We start from the raw sequence: 20,712 nt of genomic DNA, 5'->3' as shown, positions 1-20,712 counted from the left end.
AGATCCACATTAAAGCTTTAAAAGGCTGTATGGGAAATGAATGGATAGAAGAACTGTTAATATATCATCTTTTGTTCATCACCTGATAATGCGCTGGGCAGCGTACTGGTGCAGACATCTAAACTGGGCTGACATGTTGGCAAGGGCAGCCAGACAGTTGGTATGGAGGTATTTATCCTAGGAAAGACGCACACAAACATACACACAACAGTGATGATACTATTAGATGAAATTGTGTTTTTTTCCATTCTTTAGAGTTCATGAATGGATTACATCACTATTTGGATCAATGTATACCAAGAGGGACAAGACGTATCTTCTTCCTTCCACTGTACAAAAACTAAGTCAAAATATTCCAGATAGTGGCAATGCCATCTTGGAGGGATGACATCATTTGGAGCCAGGGTCTGCACAGTGGTGATTGGAGAGTGGAGCCACAGTATCATGGTCCTGCCGATACACCCGCCTTATCAATCATGAGTCAATCTTAGCTGTCAATCATGACGTCTCAGCCTGTTTTAAGGGGGCTTGGAGAGCGCATACCTCTTTGGGTTGTTCTTTGGCTCATGTCCCACCCCTCCCCAAATTTCATGGAAATCAGATTGATCATTTGTGCGTAATCGTCCTACCAATAAACAAACAGATGAAACTAGCTGGGCACCTAATTCTGTCAAGGCTAATTCCCTATCTCGCCATGTTAAAGAAAGTGAAAACAAAATCCACCCATTTATACGGATCCTCTCCATGTTCTTCTTTGGATAAGGTCCCACTCCTCCACACAATTCTGTGGAAATAGGTTCAGCAGTTTTTGCGTAAACTTGCGAACTAACAAAATCTAAACGCAAATGAAACCATAACCTTCTTAGCAGAGGTAATTAAAAACAAACACTTGACCTTACAGCAGTTTTATAACAATTACTTAAAATGACAAAAATCTTCATGGGAAATCTTTTTTGGCATGGACTGGTTTGGCCCATGTTCCATCTGCGAACATGGAGGAGGCAGTGTTTATGACCACCAGGGCATGATGGAAATATTTTAGCTTCACTTTTGTTGAGTTGTCGTGTTGTCCATCTTTATATACAGTCACAAAATGTGTCTACAGCTGATTGATTTCTGATTACATGTCATGTTTCCGAGTGTGCACGAATACATGTTTATCTTACCCTTGTCCGGGTCATGTTAAACTGGATGGTGCGGATAACCACCAGGATGAGCAAACTGCCAAGAGAGATATCCGTCAATGACCTCTCTGTGTACCATGAGACGCTCTTCAATACCTGAAACCAGAATTGAGACAGGAATGAGGAAACATGTACTATAATCCCAACAAGTGCAGGTAATGGAAGTTTTCTGTGGCAATTCCTGAAACCTGACCGGTGTGTGTATAACTTGTGTGTGTATCACTTGTGTGTGTGTCTACCCACCACCTCATGGATGGAACGATTGAAGGCATCGTCTTCAGTGAGAATGAGGAGAATAATGAGGGCCATGTAGACATGATGAGAGTTTCTTTCCTCTACGTGGTAAAGGATCTCAAGGATGGGCAACACCTGAGAGGAAGAGGAGGAAGAAGATTAGAGCATACTGTATGTGTAGGTGACTTTCATCAAAATCCTTGTTAACCATTTGGATGTTGGGTTAGGGTTAAATCAACAGCACTTTCTTGTTTTTTAATTTTGTATTTACTACTAATCAACCGCTGCTCTCTTATTTTTGGATTTTGGTGACTACGATGAGAATTTGCAAATGTTCTGGCAATTTGTGAGCAAAGAAACAAGAAAACAACATGAGTGGATAAACTGCACCACCAACAGTGGACGGAAATGTGAACATCTGTTTTTGCAACTGATGAATATGAATGATAAAAACCTATTCTACGGATCATAGGGTCCGTACTGCATAAAATCTAATTAACCCACCTGTGGTGCTAACATAGCACCAACTCATATAAGACAAAAAAGCAGCAGAGCAGACGGTAGTTGCGAAGTCGAGATTTACATCCTTACATGTTTTTTGACGCTCCTGAATTATGGATCATAATGCTATAGGTGGAGACATGCTAGATATAAGAGGTAAGCAGAACAGACAGAAGCACACAGTCAGAGTGAAAGTAGTTAGCATGGTGAGCAGTGGGCTCACACAGTTTGAGTGTTAGCTCATTATGCTGTCGTGCAGCAGTGCTTTATTGTTCGGCGCAGAGAAAGTAGCAAGACTCATTAGTAGCCCCCCTACATAATAAGCTCAAGCTAGATCAGCTAATGATGGTATTTTATTATAGCAGCCATAAATATTGAATAACACAGAAAGGTCACAGTGATATCAGAAGTAAAGGATTTTAATAGACCTACAGTGTAAAATGTGACTGTTAATTAAGGTCATTGCCTGCACATGTGGAGCCATTATTGCAAAATTGTGGTTTTCTGTTGCTAAAATATCGGCCAAACGTATCTGTGCGCACTATTTTAACTGCTACTCCCTCTTCCTCTGCAATAAGACCAAATTATTGGGTTATACGGTGTCAGTCAAACAGCCTCATTTGTGATGGTCCACCATACTTGTGCTATATATAAAACCATCTGACATGCTGTGCTATAGATTGATTTTCGCTCACTTATTGCCTCAGTACATTCGCTCCGCTATAAGGAATAACTGGCACAGTCCCACATGGACAGAATAGCACCAGCTGCCACTGCATACATCCTGTGTGTTTACTGAGCCATAGCATTGGCCCGAGATGAAATAATTTCATGGCCATATGCATGTGTGTAAGGAAGAGCTGCATAATGTGTTTTTGTTGGGGATTGACCAATCACGCTTGGATTCTTTCTTTGCTTCCACTTTGCTAGAAAAGTCAGATGTAGATTGGAATAATGAATATGCATGGCTGTGTGCACCACGCTCTGTAAATGAACACAATCAAAATTAAAGTCTACATTCCCGTTCTACCCACCAGATTGTCCATGTCCGTTCTGGAGAGCATGTATGTCCTCATGTTGGCGTTCTGGTGAAGCAGGGTGTACAGCAGTAACGTGGCCTGATCGGAGCGCTGCTGTTCACACAGCGCTGTGTACAGACTGTTGAAATTGATTTGGAAAGTGTGAGGTGGCTCCACGGGCAGCGATGATGTGTCTACACGGGCAGAGGAAAAATATATAACACTCAGGAAGATGACATATGACAATTTTTAACAAGTATATCAGTGGGTCTCCAGTAAATATATTTACCTTGTGTGTTTCTGAAACAAGTAATAGCCTGGCGGTAGGGGTTGGGCCAGTCAGGCCCGTCTGTTAGATTGGCGAGGACCAGTAGTAACAGAAGGCTCTGATTAGACAAAGGTAAGGGGTTCTGTTCTTGGTCTATGCCTGATTTGCCGCCAGCTCCACCCAATGTGAAGACACTCCACAGCCCACCTGGAGATCAAAAAGAGAGGCAGGTCAACCCACACGGATAAAAATATACACTCAACAACTCCTTTGTTCCTTTTCATCATTTATTTACTTCTTCCTGCATTACTACCTCTGCCAAAGAGGTTATGTTATCACCCCTGTTCCTTTGCTTGTTGGCTGGTTTGTGTGTAAGCAAGATTGCACAACACATTGTAAGATAGGGCCTTTTTTCTATAAGTGTGTTAAATTTGGTACAGCTAGATTAAATTTAAGGGCACTCTTGAGCCTTGTTGGAGGTATGACATCTACCGAGTGTCAGTCTAGTTATATTGTACTTGTATTTTTGTTGAGTATGTAGGTATACGTCTTTTTCATTTTCGTCATTTTTCTACCAATAATTTATATATTTATTCAACTTTTAGTTAAGTACAGGAAAATAATTGTCTATCTTTTCTGACACACCTCCTTTGTTGTTCATTTAGGTAAACTTTAGCAGGGTTTTGAGAGCGGCAACTCTATTTCAGTACAACAAAGAAGTAATCGGTGCAAAATCGAAAGATCTGTGAGGTTATGCGTGTCAATCTTTTTAATAGAAAGCACCAAAGTACTGTCCCTACTTGCAGTTCCTCAATCTTACAACTGCTTTTCCTTTCATAGGTAAATGAATGTTAAACGGTGCGTGAGGTCAGACTGATGTAGTCGAGGCCAAAAAAGCACAAAGGAATCATGTACGGTGGTTTGCAGAACCTGAAATTTGAAACAACATAGACGGCGCCACAGCGCAAAGAGAAACTGGAACTACTGGCCAACTGGAGCGGACTTGGTTTTTCTTGATGGGAGAGATGAGAGAGAGCTGCATTTCCTGCAGAGTAACTGAAGTGCTGGTGCTTTCAGGCGTCACGAGAAGCACGAGAAGCATGAACACCAAGGTACACAATGACAGCCTCTGGCTCCTGCACGTCTAGCCAGACAGAATACATGGAGCAAGCTGTAGTGAGACACAGTGTGTGTGTGTGTGTGGTAGGTTCTCACTGATTCATGCTACTGAATTTGAAGAGAAGCCAAGTAGATTTGTTGCCATCTAGTGGCAAAAGCTGGAAGAGCAGAACAACTCTCCTGGCTGAATTTACAAGCGCTCTCCTAGAGGTAAAAGTAATGTCATAAAAGTCATCCTGATCCACCCAACTATGACACACTAACGTCATCTGTTTATGCGGTTACTGAACCAGATAAGATTTAAGTCAAGTATACAAGGACAGATTACTTTTGGAACATTAGAGGGGTGACACGCTTCGTGTACAAGGCCCTCGTACTATATAAAAAAAATCATTAACTCAAGGAGAAAAAGGGAGGTCAAATCCTGTCACCTTCCTCTTGCAGCTTTGGTCGAGGAAAAGGAGATGACAAAGGAAGAGCTTGTAAGTGATGAACACCCTGTGACGTTAAGAGTGGTCATAAAAGTTTCAAACCATTATGCATGACAAAATGAAGGCTTTTCATGTACTTTTCTCCTTTCTCTGACGAAGAGCTTCTTTTCAACAACTTGTGACTGAGGAAAATCTAAGTAACATCTATGATTTATATGTTGGTTTGCCTCTAAATTCACTGACGACAAGTAAAGAGCCGCTTTGTAGAAATGTGTTCACAATTCCAGTAAAGAGGAGAATGAATTTGTTTATATTGGAGCTAAACATCAACAAAGTGCTTCATGATAAAAAGAAATCCCCCAGAGAGAAATAATGTAATTTGCACTGGTCAGTCTGTCTCTCTTGCTCCCGGCACGACACTCTTCTTTCCCTCGACTGGCCAGAGAGAGAGAAGGAGTGGGAGAGAAAACATGATCGAGAGAGAGAGGGAGGGCCAAGTTGTGACGGAGCCCTGTTCATCTCATCACTGGCACCACAGTGACTAGCCCAACAGTGTCAGAGAGCCTGGTCTGGCAGCCACATTTCCTGCACTCTAACACACACACACAAACACACACAAACACACACAAACACACACACTCTCTCTCTCTCGCTCTATTTTACCTTAGTGGGTGCTGTTTGTTATCCGTCTGGCTCAGTTCCCTCTGCCTGTCTGCCTGCCCACCACATAAACCCAATAATGCTACACTGCTCAGGCTGCTCCGGCCCTGGCCGGACGCCGAGTGGAAAAAGAGGAGGAGGACATGAAGAGAAGGAAAGGGAAGAGGGGAAAGTGAGGAAAAGAGAAGGTCACACACGGACACAGTGGCTGGCACGTTGAAATCGGAATCTGGGTTTTGGGACTTGGGGGCAGCGAAGGCATCCTACTTTGAGACGTGCAACAACAAAGTCTGTTGTTTATTATGAGTCTGTAATCACAACAGCCTCTGAATTGTTTCTTCTCTGAAAACCTATGAATGCCTACAGGTCTTACAAGATGTAGACAAAGACATAAGCTTCCAAAAATAACTGGAAAAAATACAGCGGGGAAAAGACAGAAGAATGTCATGTCCAAACTGAAGTTACAGAGCAATTCATTATTTGTAATTACATAATGATCACCATGATCACAGAAATTACTGTTGGCACAAAGTCACTTCTAAATTCAAAGTGAAATATTACACAGGCTGAAAATCCATCTCTTTTAAATCAATCTCTACCTCATAAGACCCTGCCCCATTACCTAATGTGACTTCACATCATGGTTATTATCAAACACACACAGCTCTCAATGACGCCATTGTTATTAGACTGCCGGTTGAGGGGAAATTATTGCTTATCTTCAAGGCTGCAGTAGTTGTTATTTTCAGTCTGAATTAAGATCAGTATGAATCGAGTTAACATCTGAGGATTGTTCCTTTGTTCTTCTGTTCTGCTCCATGCAGAAGCTAAATGAAAGTTATAAATTAAATGACAGAAAACTTAGCATGACTCAAATTGCAAATACAACTTAGCCCTGACAATAGCTAAGGGTTCAGTTTAACTGGATGAAAAATGCTCATAATAACTAATTAACTAATTTAAGCGATAAAAAGAAAGTACAAGTTTTAGTGATGGGAATGTTACCAGTGGACATAAAGTGGACAAAGTGAATTTTGACCTGATGATGGCGCTATCAAAGATAAGCATGAAAGCTATCCCACTAATGATTGCCAGTACCAAATGTCATGTTAATCCATTCAATAGATGGGATATTTCACTCAAGTCACAGTCATAGTAGCTGTAGAGATAAAGCCAACAAAGTCACTATGAAACATCATCTAAGAAACATCATTGTCACTGTGCAAACTTCTGTGACAAACCAGAGAGCCTACAGGATACATGGGAATTACCAAATTGGAGCCATTGACTGGGGACCATGAATATCTGTAAAACATCCATCCAGTTAATTCATTCTGCAAACCAATACACCAGCATTCTAATACTATCAGCGTGGCTAAAAATAATCTCAGCACGCCTTCCAAATGAGTCTAAACCTTTGTAAAATAGTGTAAAATCTGCTTTTCCATTTCACCTGTTCCACCTGCAACTTGGTGCTTGAACATGTAAAGACTTCAGTGGTCTGTGGAGACAGCAGAGAAGGCAGCTGAGGTGGGAGGTTATTCCATTGGAGAATAGATGCTTCAGTGCAGACACAGAAATGTGGACTTCTCTTCTAGCCAACAGAGACAGGCACAATGTGCTATTTACTTATTTACTTGCATAACACTGAATGAAATATGACATCAGGGCTTCAGGCCAAAGCCTTAGCCAAGCACGCAGATACACACACACACACCAAACTCGTGATGATTATCCAGAAATGCACATGGGGAAACATGCTGTACAGACAATAAATAAACACACTCTTCTGATAATCTCACACAAATCAAAATATATGCTCAAAGTGCTTTCATCCAAACCCAATCTAAAACCATTCTAACATAAACATGTCCAACACATGAGAACATTCCACAGACCAACAACAGTTTTATAACATCTACAAACATAATAAAACGCTATCCCTCAAATGAATCCTTTCTGGAGAGGCAGGGAGAGGAGAGGAGAGGAGAGGAGAGGAGAGGAAGTCCAAAATGGTCTGAGTCACTGAGGTGATAATCCCCCCACAGATGCTCAGACAGCAGAGTGTATAAGAGCAAGACAGGAAGAGACATCCTATCTCCCCAGACATTAAACTGGCGACAGAAATCAAGCACTGCTTTGCTTTGCCAGTGAACGGTGTTTGGTTCCGGGGGAAAACCCAGGCCATCTGTGAAAGTGGATGTGCAGACATGAGTGGTTTTGAATGCTACCAACATGAGGATCTGTCATTTGGAAGCAAACATTGCGGGAGCGAACAGTGTTGTGTATCCAGAGAACTGCGTGTGGATTTACAGACTTATACGGCATGTTTCAGGTCCTAAAGATTCCAGGTTTGCTGTAGATTTTTTACAATGGAAGTTGAGTTTAAGGGTTTTTTATGCATTTATCCAACATAGCTGGGAAGCCTTGAATTAAATAAATTTCTATACAGCATGTAAATAAAGCAAAACTGTGGTGTCATCAACCCACCATGATGTCACCCAATGATTTGTGAGCTGCCGTTTTAAAGCCTCAAGTTTGGCATTTTGTCAAGATCCATCTTGGATTTTGGAACCAGCAAGACTGACTTAGGCCATCAAGGACACTGCATCATTCCCACCTACAGTTGTGACCCCCACCTATTGAATGGTATCAGCTGTTAATTACACAATATCCACGTCCCTTAGCATACTGTGCTTTATTGTCTATTTTACTCTAAATGGTGACATAATTTACGAAATGAGCATCGTGACTAGAAACTACCAATTGAGACCATAAAACCCAGAATGAAATTGTTTACTAACATTATACATCATGTGAGAGTCGTTTTCTCAGAGACTTCAGTAGATACGGACTCCTTTTTGCAACCAGTGTAGCCACCCTCTGGTGGTCATTCAAAAGAATTCAGGTTTCAAGCACTTGGCATACAGTCTATCGGTGTAATGCAATCTAACTTCTGCCTGTCATTGCAACAATATCGAGATATAAATTATATAGTATTATATCATATATAAAACTGCTAATTGCATGTACACATACATATATTACACAACTTAAGCATGTTTCTAGGGTCTCCTGATTTATTTTAATTTCAACTAATCTCTATTTTCATACGAGTACAGTGTGTGTAGAGGTTTCAACAAGTTAAATTGAAGACGATTTACGACCATCATGAATGAAATTTAAGACCCATGTCGAACACCACAGATATGAAGGAATATTAGAGATCCTGAATTATTTACACTTTCCCATGATTCAAGATACGCTGAAGTTGCCTTGTAGAGAATAACCCTCGAAATGTAGACTACAGGCAGAAGGTAAAGGTAGTCTGTAGACTATCAATTATCAGTTCCACATTGGTCTTGTTTGTAGCTTTAGTGCAGCGTTTCTCTTTTACGATATAAAATATTTTTTAAGTGCGATCGAAGGGTTAAATAATATTAACATAATTAATACCTATCAAAATGTCATGCAGACCTTGTGTGCAATATTTTGATTACTTTTTAAGTCCTACGTCCCTGCAGGAACCCTGTAATAATTAGTGAGTGATTTGCTGTAAATGAACAAAAACATGCAACTTTAAACTGATATTCAAGTGATTTGCAGTTGGGAAACTAGCAAGAGAGAGAGGTCAGTGGTTGGATGAGATATTCTAAGTTTTACTCCCTAGCTTGCATTAAGCTCCAAAAATGCTGGATCCTACGTTTATTTCTTCAGGACTTAACAAAGCTCCTCTTTCACCACCAAGAACATTACACAACTGTTTTCTACAGCCTGAGTCGTACTGGCCATGATGGGTAAACTGACCTTCATGGAGCAGTTGCTTTTGACCACCCGAATATTTGTTCACCAATCAAACATGCAAACTCATATTTACCGTCACTTTAGAACAAAGCCCTGTGTAGTGGTGAGATGTTCTTGTTTATGTACTCTGTCAATCCCAAATGACTGAGCGCAAATGAGTGTACGAGACAGAGAAAGAAAACAAGTGTTGTTTCTGAGCTCTGAGAATAAGGGAGCTTGTGTCTTTGTTGGTCTGCGTGTGTGTGTGTATAAGGGAGGCGGCTGCAGACAGACAGGCTCTAGGGGATTACTGAACAGGACAGGGCACCATAACTCATCGAGCTGATCACTGGCTACAGACAGACAGGCTGGGTTGAATGCTGATGGCTCACTGATAGGAATCTGCCACCAGCAACCGACAAAGAGCATTTATCTGCAAAGGGAAACCCAGCCCTATTCTCACACTCAAACAAACATGTGTTCAGTCTAATAAACACACACACACACACACACACACACACACACACACACACACACACACACACACACACACACACACACACACACACACACACACACACACACACACACACACACACACACACACACACACACACACACACACACACACAGTTAACTTAACTCATCACTTTCATCTACGCTGTCATGCCCGTCAGCGTGACTCGCACTTTTTTTTTCTCTGTTCGAACACAATTCTCACTCTTTGGCTCCAAGGAAAAATGAAAACAACTGACACTTTCAAGTCTCTATTTTTACAGTCTGGGTCATATTTTGTAATTTGATCTCAAAAGAATAATTTATGAGAACATTTTTAACTCACCAGCTTCACTGTGGGGATTGTGGTGACATCACTGGGACAAAGTGCCAAAGCAGCGATCAAATAATCAAAACCAACCTTTCATTAAGGATCACTAGATAATTAAAAGGACACAGAAGAAGAACATGCGTTTCTCTAGCACAATATTAGGCAGATTTTTGTCCATTTTTTTCTAGTATTTTCAAGTCTTTAATCTTTAATTCTAATCATTTAAATATATTTATTTATTTAGTTGACCTGCTCAACAATAATGTCCACACTAAATAGGCTATAACCTGTGACTAGAGGTCATTGGTTGAGGTTGCTTAGTTTTAAGGAGTCACAAGCCGAACAAGGTTGGGAACTCTTTGGAAGAAAAACGCAAAGTCATGGGAGATGGGCTGGGAGATATAACAGTAACTAAGAATTATATGAATAGAATTTTAATTAATATTAATGTCACAAAAGTTCAATATATAAGTATGGTAACACATAATTGGTTTATATGTTTGCTGTCATTTTCAGCTCCTAAAGAAGAGTTTGAAATCACAACCTTCAAGGAGGAGCAAAGATCTGTCTTTAAACTTAAATATGAATCATAGTGTGACAATTATCAATATCAACCGACATAAAAAATTTGCTCGGCCCTTATGCAAAGATGATTGCTTCCAAACTGCCTATTACTGTTTTCCAAAGATAAATTAACAAAATACTGATGCTAGGTCAAAGTTAAGAAAGGTTAAAGCCTTACAAATTAATAGAAACTTCTTTTTTTTCACAGCAGACATTTTGACTCACTACCTCAGCCTAGGAGGTTATGTCTTTGTCTACATTTGTCTGACTGCTAGTCAACAGGATTATTCTAAAACTACCAGCTGGATTAGCACCGATCTTTGAAGGTTGCGGTATGGGTCAGGGAAGAGCCTATTCAATTATGGTGATGATCAGGAGGCAGATCCAGGAATTTTGTTTCACTTTCTTTAACATTTTGAGATAGGGCGTTTGCAACATTTTGCTTAAAATATGGACGATATTGATGAGTGTATGTGTAATTCTGTGCAGAGCTAAATACAAATCTGGACCTAGTGAATTTAAATGTGGTTTCATAAGGGTGTAGGCTTTTTCAGCTACTGTATGGTAACAAATTGGCAGAGAAACCTCCAACTACCACCAATGTGGAGCTGAAAGACTTCATGTGGCCCTTGGCTATAAGGCTTGTTTTATTTTAAGGGCACAGTTTGGCCCTGGGCGGAGGTATGCGCTCCACAGTGCAATTCTAGTTATACAGGTACGTGTGTCCCAAGACCTCAGCAAGTAAGTAGGTGAGAAAAATGTTGACTCAGAATCAATATAAAAAGGTTATAAACATATGTTCTGGGTTGTAAAAATAAACAAATGACAGCATTTTCATTAATCTTTCACGTTTTGTTGTGTTTTCCTCGTGTGAGGATTTGCGTTCTCGTACTTGCCACCCCGGATGCCAGGCCATAGAGCAGGCCCCCCTCAGCTTTGGGCTCAAAGATGTGGGTTGACGGAGGTGGACACTTCTCCTGCCTGATGAAGTTATAGAGCAGGGTCTTCACCAGTCGACTGGTTAGAGACAAACTGGGGAAAATGAAAAAGAAGTTTCAATAGCTAGTTCAAAAACCAACACTTAAACCGTTATCAAGAAGACCCACAGGTGTCAATTTGAGACTCTTACCTGTAATTGTGAAATATCTCAAATATCACTGTTTTAGGAGTTATACACAGCCAATTATACCCCATTTTGCTAATGTAGAAGACTTTCTTCCGCTCAGTGATAATTAATCCAAAGTGCTCTCGTGTTGCTGGTATGCTGTAAAGGGTCTGTAATTATATAGCGCTTTTCTAGTCTTGATGACCACTCAAAGCGCTTTACAGCTGTGAAAGCCCTCAAAGAAAATAACATCTATTCTTTCTGCCCACCTCTTGAGACTGCACTAATAGACTTCACGATGAATGTTGTGTCAACAACATCCATCTGCATTTATTCATATTCAAGATAGCAGTGAACACAGGGAAATTGAGTTCGAAGTACAGGTGAACATAAGAAGTTTAGCTACATTCTTGACAGTTAATATGTGATGGATGCAAAACTGAAACTAGAATTACCATATACATACACAAACATGTGTGTTTCTTACCATCTCCCCTTCATGATGTGCTGGTAGATGATTCCATCTCGGAGGATGTCTTTGTGGAAGAGCTGATAGGAGAAGAAGACCAGCAGCGTGGTCACTGCTTCAAAGAGGATGCTATAGGTGATGTCCCTACAGGGAAAAAAAGAGACAGATGCAAGTAAAGATAATGTGAATACATTTAAATTTCTTATATTATTCGTCATAGCTATATATACACAATCAGGTGATAATTGTGGCCGAACAGAAACCTCTTTAGGATGCATTGCATTTTGAGCAGCTACGATACAGCGGTGACATCACGGCAGCAATCCGTTTCTTTACTGTTGTGCAGCAATATTAACTTGTGAATTAATGTGAGTTAATGTGATTGCCAAGTGGAAACGGCAGAGCTTAATAACGATGTTGCTCCAGTGACGCATTTTTGTTAAAGTGAAAGATCCCCTTCACACATTATAAAAATAGTCTGCTTGGCATAACACTTTTGTCTTTCTTTCATTTTTCCATTAAACAGCTTAATTTCTCATCAAAAAATCCTTCATTGAGAAGGTCTAGTAGGTTTAAGTATGCAAACATTTTTAATCTAAAATGTTTTAACTGCAGGACACAAGATGTCTCCCACTTCTTTGAAAAGTCCACTCTGGTGTTTGTGACCTTGGACGATTCAAGTTTCAACATCATACTTATGCAAGTTGCAAACTGGATGGCAAACTAGTTTCCAAACTAGGGATGATGTCACAAAATCACACATATGTACGTATATTAAAATCTGATTTAAGGTCAGGATATGAATGTGAAGACAGCTTTTTAATGTCAAACTCTGCACAAAGTTAAAGTGGCAAAAGGTAAAACATATTTCTGAATGGAGCAGGACTCAAACTGTTACCGGTTTCCTGCAGCATATACACATTGATCGCAAAGACCTTTAACTCAAGTGACTTAAAAAAATGGTCAGTGGTGTTCACTTTTACAAACAAACACAGTTCAAATCCTAAAAATATTCAGTTTACATCACAGAAAATATTTTCATCTAAGAAGTTGAAGCAGGAGAATTTTAAACATTATGGTTTAAAAAAGGGACTAAATGGGATTTGAGTATCTATACACATCAACCGCTAACATAAAGAAAAAAAAAATCATTGACTGCTATCGTTCAAGTAAAATGAAACCACAAGAGGAAGCCTGTGAGGGATTTGGGTAAACTTTACCACAAGAATGGTAAAGATTCTCATCCAAACCAGGAACATGTAGAGAGGAAATGGGCCGACAGCCACTAAGTGGTGGAGGGAAGAAAAACAGGGGGAGTCTTGCAGCTCGGAACAATGAATAATGTTGGAATAGTGAATGCATTTACACAAGAGCCAGGGTTTGATGTGCAGAGACAACAGGGAGGGAAGGAGTGAATGGATGAGATGGACAGAGAGAGAAATAGAAGATGCCGTGCAAAGAAAAAAAAAAAGCAATTGTCATATTTCTGCGAACTTGTCTCGACACTGCAGAGGTGGTTTCCTCTACGGAGACGTACACACTGCAGCTTTGTCTGTGTGTGTCAGCGTGAGTGGCAGGCAGGGAATAATTCTTCCATTGATATGAGCCCACTGCAATATTCACACTCAATATTGAGTGTGTTAGTGTGCACACCACCCATGAGACTTAAGGCAGATTTTTCAGTCAATACTGAATGTTCCCTCCACTCCCACTCAATGGCAATGCTCCTAATCCAGCGTTCATTTCAAGCCTTATCTCTGCTGCTACACACCCAACACTTTCTGTCTTTCTTTTTGATTTCATTTAGCCTTATCCCCCTTTTTTTTTGTCCTATTGCTCACCGTATTTGCCGGCTCAGAGTTTAAGCACGTTAGTCTGGCATGTTCCATAATGGATTTCATCTTTTCTTGGTTAGGGAACCAAGGAGTGGATGAGCAGGCAGAGCACGCAAAGAAAACAACCCATACAGTTTTCGCAAAAACTGCTTTTCATTAACGGTTTCAATGACTAACATCCTAGATACATTGACAACGAACAAACATTAATCAAAACAAAGGAACCAAACCAGAAGATGAGCTGAGAAGCTACACGAAAATCACCAATACGTTTTTATGGGGCTATTATGTTCATAGGCGAAGACATTATCAAATTCCTGTGTGGGCAGTGGAGATATGACATTTTATGGGTGTGCAAAACAGACATAAATGCAGTATAAAAACACAAATAAGGGGGATACTTACAGCAGGGGGACTTCAACGATCAAGTGAACAAGGTTGGACAACAACTCCTCAAGGAGGTCCTCACTACCTGTTTCTTCACAAAGAGATGAGGGAGTTATTACATGAGACACGAGCTGATTATAGACATGCACTGAAGTCCAGGCATTTTCCAGAAATTTTCCAGACAGTATGTGAGAACGCAAATGTCGGAGTTAGTTGCTCGGGATACTTTCTGGAACTGCTTCCTAGTTATATGTCCAGAAAATGTCCAGGTGAGCCCATTGTGAGAATAACACACAATGGACTACAAGCTAAAGGAGTAAAAATATCTCAGGATGAAAAAGAGATGCCATATGTAGAAGACACAGACGAAGAGGTCAACTTGGAAAGGATATTTACTTGAGAGATTTTGGGGATAAGGGCTGAAGCTGGTGTTGATGTGCTGTAAACAAACACAAAATATGGTGCTTTTCACTGCAGAATTTATGTCATGTCCTACCTCCTTCATGCTCTACCCAGAAAATACATGGACCCAATTTCAGTCTCTCTCCACTCCTTCCAACTCTCACTGTACCAATCCCTCTCTCTATCCTTCCTATCAGTCCCCATTTCATGATCACTGTGCAGATGAAGGGCATTGAGAGAAATTTGCTTGCTGGAGTTACATGGTTTTTAAAACGGTTTTCAAGGTTTTTAAGATGTTTTTGAGGCTTGCCGTTACTCTGTTAATCTTACTTTCCACTTTCAGAAAGTTGAAATTAGCTTTGTGTCATTTTTGCAGACAAATCGCCTACACGTATTTATATAAATTATCCGAAAGAATCTGACTGTTTAATTAGGGACCTAGCTCAGGCTTAATGTTTAAAGCCAAAGAATATGATGTTCAGTCAGTGGTTGCAGATTTGGACTTTTATTAACAGAGTCTCTCAGAGACAGCTGATCCAGGTCAGTAGCCAGGGGCACTGGTGCGCAATTAAAAAGTCAATTTGATAACTCTCTTTAGGTATGAAGGGAAGTGTTACACATGTGACCCTTGTGAGTACATTTTAATAACTCACACCTCATGAGTCTAATGTGAGTCAAATACTTTTTTAGAAGATTTCTCAGCTGACTTGATTTGAAGCACTTTCACTTTCTTCTCTGTTTGCCATATCATCAGTAAAAAAGACGAAAGGTGTTCACTGAGAAGCAGAGTTCTTTATGCAGCTTGACACACCTTCTTATAACAAACCACAGTGTGTGAAGCTCACCTCCACAGGAGCCTGGTGCCCTCTCCTGGTAGGAGAACTGTAGGTGCAGCTCTTCTTCACTCATCTCCCTGATGAACACCTTGAGCAGGCAACGGATCATGAACAGTGCATTGTGGGCCTGCCAGATAAATAGCTGACTGTGGAAGAGACACAAAACAAGAACATCACATCATTCAAGGTCAAATATAGGACTGTGACAGAAATAGAGGCATTCTGATGGATTTGCAGAGGTGAATATGTGCTATTGATATATGTCCTTTCTTTGCAAATGGAATCTTGGCTGACCGACTATGTTCTTTTGGGATATGTTGGTTTGAATGTACACTGTTATATAAAGTCATCTTAAGATGACCTCAGACTACAGGAGTTTTAAAAAAACCAAACAGATTTTAAAATTGAGTAGCATCACGAACATAAGATCTTCTGATTTTCTTCTCTAGAATCTTGAACACTACCAGATTAGAAAATAATGGTGCATCATACAATACAGGATATTATTAAGATGACTGCTCCAGGGGGAGTCACGCACCACATCATGTCTCTCATGTGACCTCACGGGGAAACAGATATGAACAAAACAGGGGAAATGGGTGGATGAGGAAATGGTCAGAGATGCATTCAACACACGTAATCTATTCTTCTGCTGAAATTTTAATTCTCACTTTTAAAATCTGTCAACAGCAGTGCGCAAGTTGATGTTAGCCTCGGAATGTTTCCCATTGCTTGGCAGCACCATCAGCTGCTCCGTTTATCTCATAGACTGTTGTGGCTGTTGTGGCTGTTGTGGCTGTTGTGGCCCGATTTAAAATTCCTAAATATCAAAAATGTTTGATATTTATAGGGGCAGCCGTCCAAGGTTCCAGACCAGATTTCTCCTCCGATTCTCCGGGGGTGGCCCTAACCCTAACCCGAAATCCGTGTAGTGTGAGCCCAGCTTTAGTGTTGTACAGTATACAGTGGTAAAAAGAGACTGGGATTGTGCCCTTGTGAATTTTGCCTAATGAAACTGGAAACTGGACTCTGACAGCGGTATTTTGTTTTAAGCTCTGACCTCCAGGGACAGGAACAAGGAAGAAGGTAATTTTCTCATGCTAGTTAATAAACCATCGGGATTTAACATTGTAACCAGCAGACCATACTGTGTACTGTGTGAGAGTCCAAGTAGGGACACTTCTCAAGTGATGACACTACTTTAACTTCACTGAAAGCTTGAGTAACAATATATCATACGCACCTGCTTATTCTGCAAAATAACAAAAATATATAAGTTCAGGTCAGATTGTTCTCAGAAAACTAAACAAAAATGCCTTTCTCGTAACTGCAACCCAACCTTCACTTTGACAAACAAGAAAGTGGTGCAAACAGTTAACAGTCACCAAAGTTTATAATGATACTTCACATGGGACAGATCCAAAATTGGGGAAAAGTTGGTGAGAAACAAACGTAGTGGAAAAAGAAAATGATTGGAACCATCCAGTGCGAGCCACAATGTTTCACAACCACCAAACAACCAACACAGGGGTGTGTAATCACTTCCACAAATTGACTATTTGCACATGGCAATTATGTTACATCCAGGAAATGTAGGTTTGTTTCTGGGACAAAGCCTGTTTTGAAACATAGAGGAAAATAGATAGGAGTGGCTTGGGAGCGATAACTCCAAACCTCTAATGATGTTCGATAGAGAAGGATTTCCCACCACAAGCATTTGGTGACATGGGCAGGCTCAAACTCTGAGGAAATTGAGTTTGGCAGCAAGCGGAGAATAATGCCACATGTGTTGATGGTTATACCTCAGCAGTTTTCTCATGGGAAACTCCAACCGTTTCAGCTTTTCTCTGATTAATAAAAACAGGGATTCCTTGCCTGTCTGTGTTCAAACATTAACTGGCATGTTAAGGGTCTATTATAACCAACACAGTCATCTGACTTCGCTCCCTTCTCTCAGGTTCCCATACTCACTCTTGGCATTCTGTCGAGATTTTCAGCTCTTTGGTTCTTCCCAGGAAAATTCTCACGAGCGCGCCAAAGTTGCCTGTTCTGGGATTGTTTTCAACTTGAAAAAAAGACAGGAGAAGACAACTTACAAACAAGCATTACATAAGCTACGGAAACATTATATGATACATATCTCAAATATATATTTAAAAGGCAGGTTCATATTATAGCCAACATACTAAAGAGCTTTGCCAGGGGGATGACAGCTTCTTCCAGCAACTTAGAGTCTCCACTGTTAACATGAAACAAGAAGAGAGAAGATTAGAGCATGCTTTTAAGATATGCAAGTGAAATGGATCAGGAAGAGCTACTTGCTTGTATCATCTGCCCTCTACTGGCATCGACTGCAATTAACCGAAAATGTATGGAAACCGATATCTAAAACCTCTAAACGACTTGCTTAAGACGGTTAATTCATTAATAATATTCGGGGTAAAAGTTAGAAATAATTGTGATATTGATTTGAAGTCATGTTGCCCTGTCCTAACTGTCATGCTATAAAACTGCATCATATCCAAGTCCTAATAGCACTAACATTTTTGGTCATTTGCAACTGTTGCAGATCTGCAGAGATATAGTAAGTCATGGAAATCCTTGTGCAAGTGAGAATGAGATGCACAGAGACATGATAGGATGTGCTGCATATTTGTATGTCATATATTAACTGGTTTATTGAATAAGTGTCTATGTTTAAACAAACTAATGTCATCGATACATTTTCATTAACGTTCAGTCTGGATTCTGCTCTAGGGGACAGCTCTGTCAAGGCACACAGTCAACTAATGACTTATTCAACTAAATTAATAAACCAACTGAAATAGGCAAAGCAGCATAGATTGTGACTCCACTTGTTGCTAAATGCTCTTCAGCTGATCCCTGACTGCAGCTCCTTTCCTGTAGTAAGGAGGATGTGTAATAGTGGGGCGGTCTGAGAGCATTGCACTTTACCTGCTGGTGGGACTGATGAAGGTGAAGGAGATGAGCTGGTTCCAGAACGGGTCATTCTCCGATATGGACTCTGTGCCCACCAGGGCCTTGAGGCTTGGGTTATCGGACAACTCACTGACCTGGCTGGTGTTGGCTCCCATCTCTGCTGGCTCCACTCAGCCAGACGCACCACTCTTCACAGTGTTTTCACCAGGCATATGCCAAATGCTGGAGCAGAGGAACTCTTTTTAATCTTTGGTGCCTTCAGAAATAATTAACAACCATTAACCAACAATTATGCATTTCTAAAATCATATTGCAGAATGTTATGCTTATGAGACTGTATTTATTGTCTTATGAGAGACTATAAATCTGCTTGTATTTGACAAAGAGCAATTACTGCTCTCTGTCTGCACACCCAAATATGTGCAATAGGAGGTGTCCTGATGGCCCCAGGGTTAAAGGCGTGATCAAAGAATCACAGTTTCTTCAGTTCGAGTTTGGCTGGAAAAGAACCTTCATTTGTTCTACAATGTAGAATCTACATCATGATAACGGGAGAAATCAAACCCCAACCCGCATTTAAAGGTTAAAATGAAACAGCTTCAGAGGTGTCTCAACTTCATGGTCAATTTGGAGGATTGTTTGTGGCACTGTGTTTTGCATTATATATTCAAGTAGGGCTGGACGATGAGGCAAAAAAATGATCGAAGCAAAAACTTTCATATCAGTTGATATAATTTATATTTCTTGAAGTTAAAAGATTTGTGCTCCTATGTGAAGCAACAAACACTTTTACCTCCTCACTGCGCTTAGACAATGCATAGACAATTCATAGATGAGTTATATTGCTATTGCTGAAACTTATTTTTGCAATAATAACAGATATTGTTTTATTGCCAAGCCCTAGGACCATTATTTGTTCCAAGTTAATCCTCCATCTCTCTCCTCTCATTTCATGTCTGTCTGCACTATCTGATCTCGGGTAAATGCCAAAAAAATCACTCACCACATAAAAGGTTATAAAGTTCAGTTTTCATTGAAACCGTTTGAGAGGTGTTGTTTAAACTATAAGATCAATTTGCAGGATGTACTGTGTATTGCATTATAATAACAGGTGTACTATAATATTATTAACTAGAAAATTTAAGAGCGAGAGAGAGAGCAGATAGCTACGCACTAGCAGGCATACGCACTAGGCGCACATCATAATTTGTGCATCCTATTCATATGAGTAAATGAAAGCTAAATAACAGAACAACCTGAATATGTCACCCTTCTTGGAGGCAGGATTCATTACAGGACTGTTGCAGTAGATTTAGTTTAGTGAACCCAATTAAACAAAATAGAGTTGTGCTCATCCGGTTCCAAATCACTCAGTGATCCACGGAGAGGCCAACAGGACGGGCTGGCACACAGCGAAGCAGGACGTGTGTGTTGTGTTCGTAAAATGACACACCTTTGACATACAGGTGTAGCCAGTGAGCCAACATTTACTCAACGCAATGCAGATACCACAAGATGCCAGAAATAACATGCCATTAACTTATTATACTCTTAATGTCAAGTAAGACTAAACTTTAGTTCCCATGTGGAGTGTGCTCTGCTGCCTCCTTCTTCTCTTCCTCTGTGTTTTCTGCTGCTTCGACCAACTTGACCTGACGTTAGCTAGCGCATCCTGTTTTCGAGCGCAGGAAATAGTCTGCGCCTCCGCACGGGTTTGACAGTTACCACGTAATAGTCACAGCCCGACACCAGCGTCAAACACCAGCTGTGTGTGTGTGAGTCTCGTCGGTGTCTCCTGTTCACCGGTGGTTAGTGGAGTCAGTGTCCGGGGAGAAGCTAACGTCCCCGGCTTGTTTGCAATCAGCTGAGCGCTCATCTTACCTGTCAGAGACGCTTCTTCACCTCCCGTCGCTCCCTCGGCTCTCACCACCGGTAATGGCGGATTGTTTATGCTCACGCGAATTGTCGGTTTAGTCCGGTTTGTGCGTAGAGTTCGGTTAACGAAAGTAAACACTTGGAATTGTGTGGAATGTGAAGCTGTTGAGTTGACTCGACACACTCCTGTCCTCCATGTTTTACACGTCGCTACCCCTTGCGCGATGACGTCGTCTGCGTCAGTGACGTTGCAGATAGAAATAGGGCTGATAGA

General features: G+C 40.6%; 1 protein-coding gene across 2 annotated transcripts in view; it reads right to left on the bottom strand.

The window, feature by feature from the left end:
- dym (dymeclin) overlaps nt 1-20,666 on the bottom strand; it is a 48,380-nt gene extending 27,714 nt beyond the window's left edge. Inside the window, exons 1-13 of one of the 2 annotated variants that reach the window (XM_034602347.1) lie at nt 20,445-20,666; nt 18,579-18,785; nt 17,810-17,862; nt 17,595-17,688; nt 15,633-15,769; nt 14,404-14,476; nt 12,182-12,307; nt 11,482-11,621; nt 3,228-3,413; nt 2,954-3,132; nt 1,428-1,553; nt 1,167-1,280; nt 83-177 (exon numbers count right to left, since the gene is read on the bottom strand). In XM_034602347.1, the coding sequence (XP_034458238.1) occupies nt 83-177; nt 1,167-1,280; nt 1,428-1,553; nt 2,954-3,132; nt 3,228-3,413; nt 11,482-11,621; nt 12,182-12,307; nt 14,404-14,476; nt 15,633-15,769; nt 17,595-17,688; nt 17,810-17,862; nt 18,579-18,718 (1,463 nt within the window). In that variant the 5' untranslated portion in view covers nt 18,719-18,785; nt 20,445-20,666. The remainder of the gene's footprint in view (nt 1-82; nt 178-1,166; nt 1,281-1,427; nt 1,554-2,953; nt 3,133-3,227; nt 3,414-11,481; nt 11,622-12,181; nt 12,308-14,403; nt 14,477-15,632; nt 15,770-17,594; nt 17,689-17,809; nt 17,863-18,578; nt 18,786-20,444) is intronic. The other variant, XM_034602348.1, reaches the window with a different exon arrangement.
- Between the last annotated feature and the right edge of the window lie 46 nt (nt 20,667-20,712).

Source organism: Hippoglossus hippoglossus, chromosome 12 (assembly GCF_009819705.1).
Source record: "Hippoglossus hippoglossus isolate fHipHip1 chromosome 12, fHipHip1.pri, whole genome shotgun sequence".
Taxonomy (NCBI): domain Eukaryota; kingdom Metazoa; phylum Chordata; class Actinopteri; order Pleuronectiformes; family Pleuronectidae; genus Hippoglossus; species Hippoglossus hippoglossus.
This window is presented reverse-complemented; position numbering and strand designations above follow the sequence as displayed.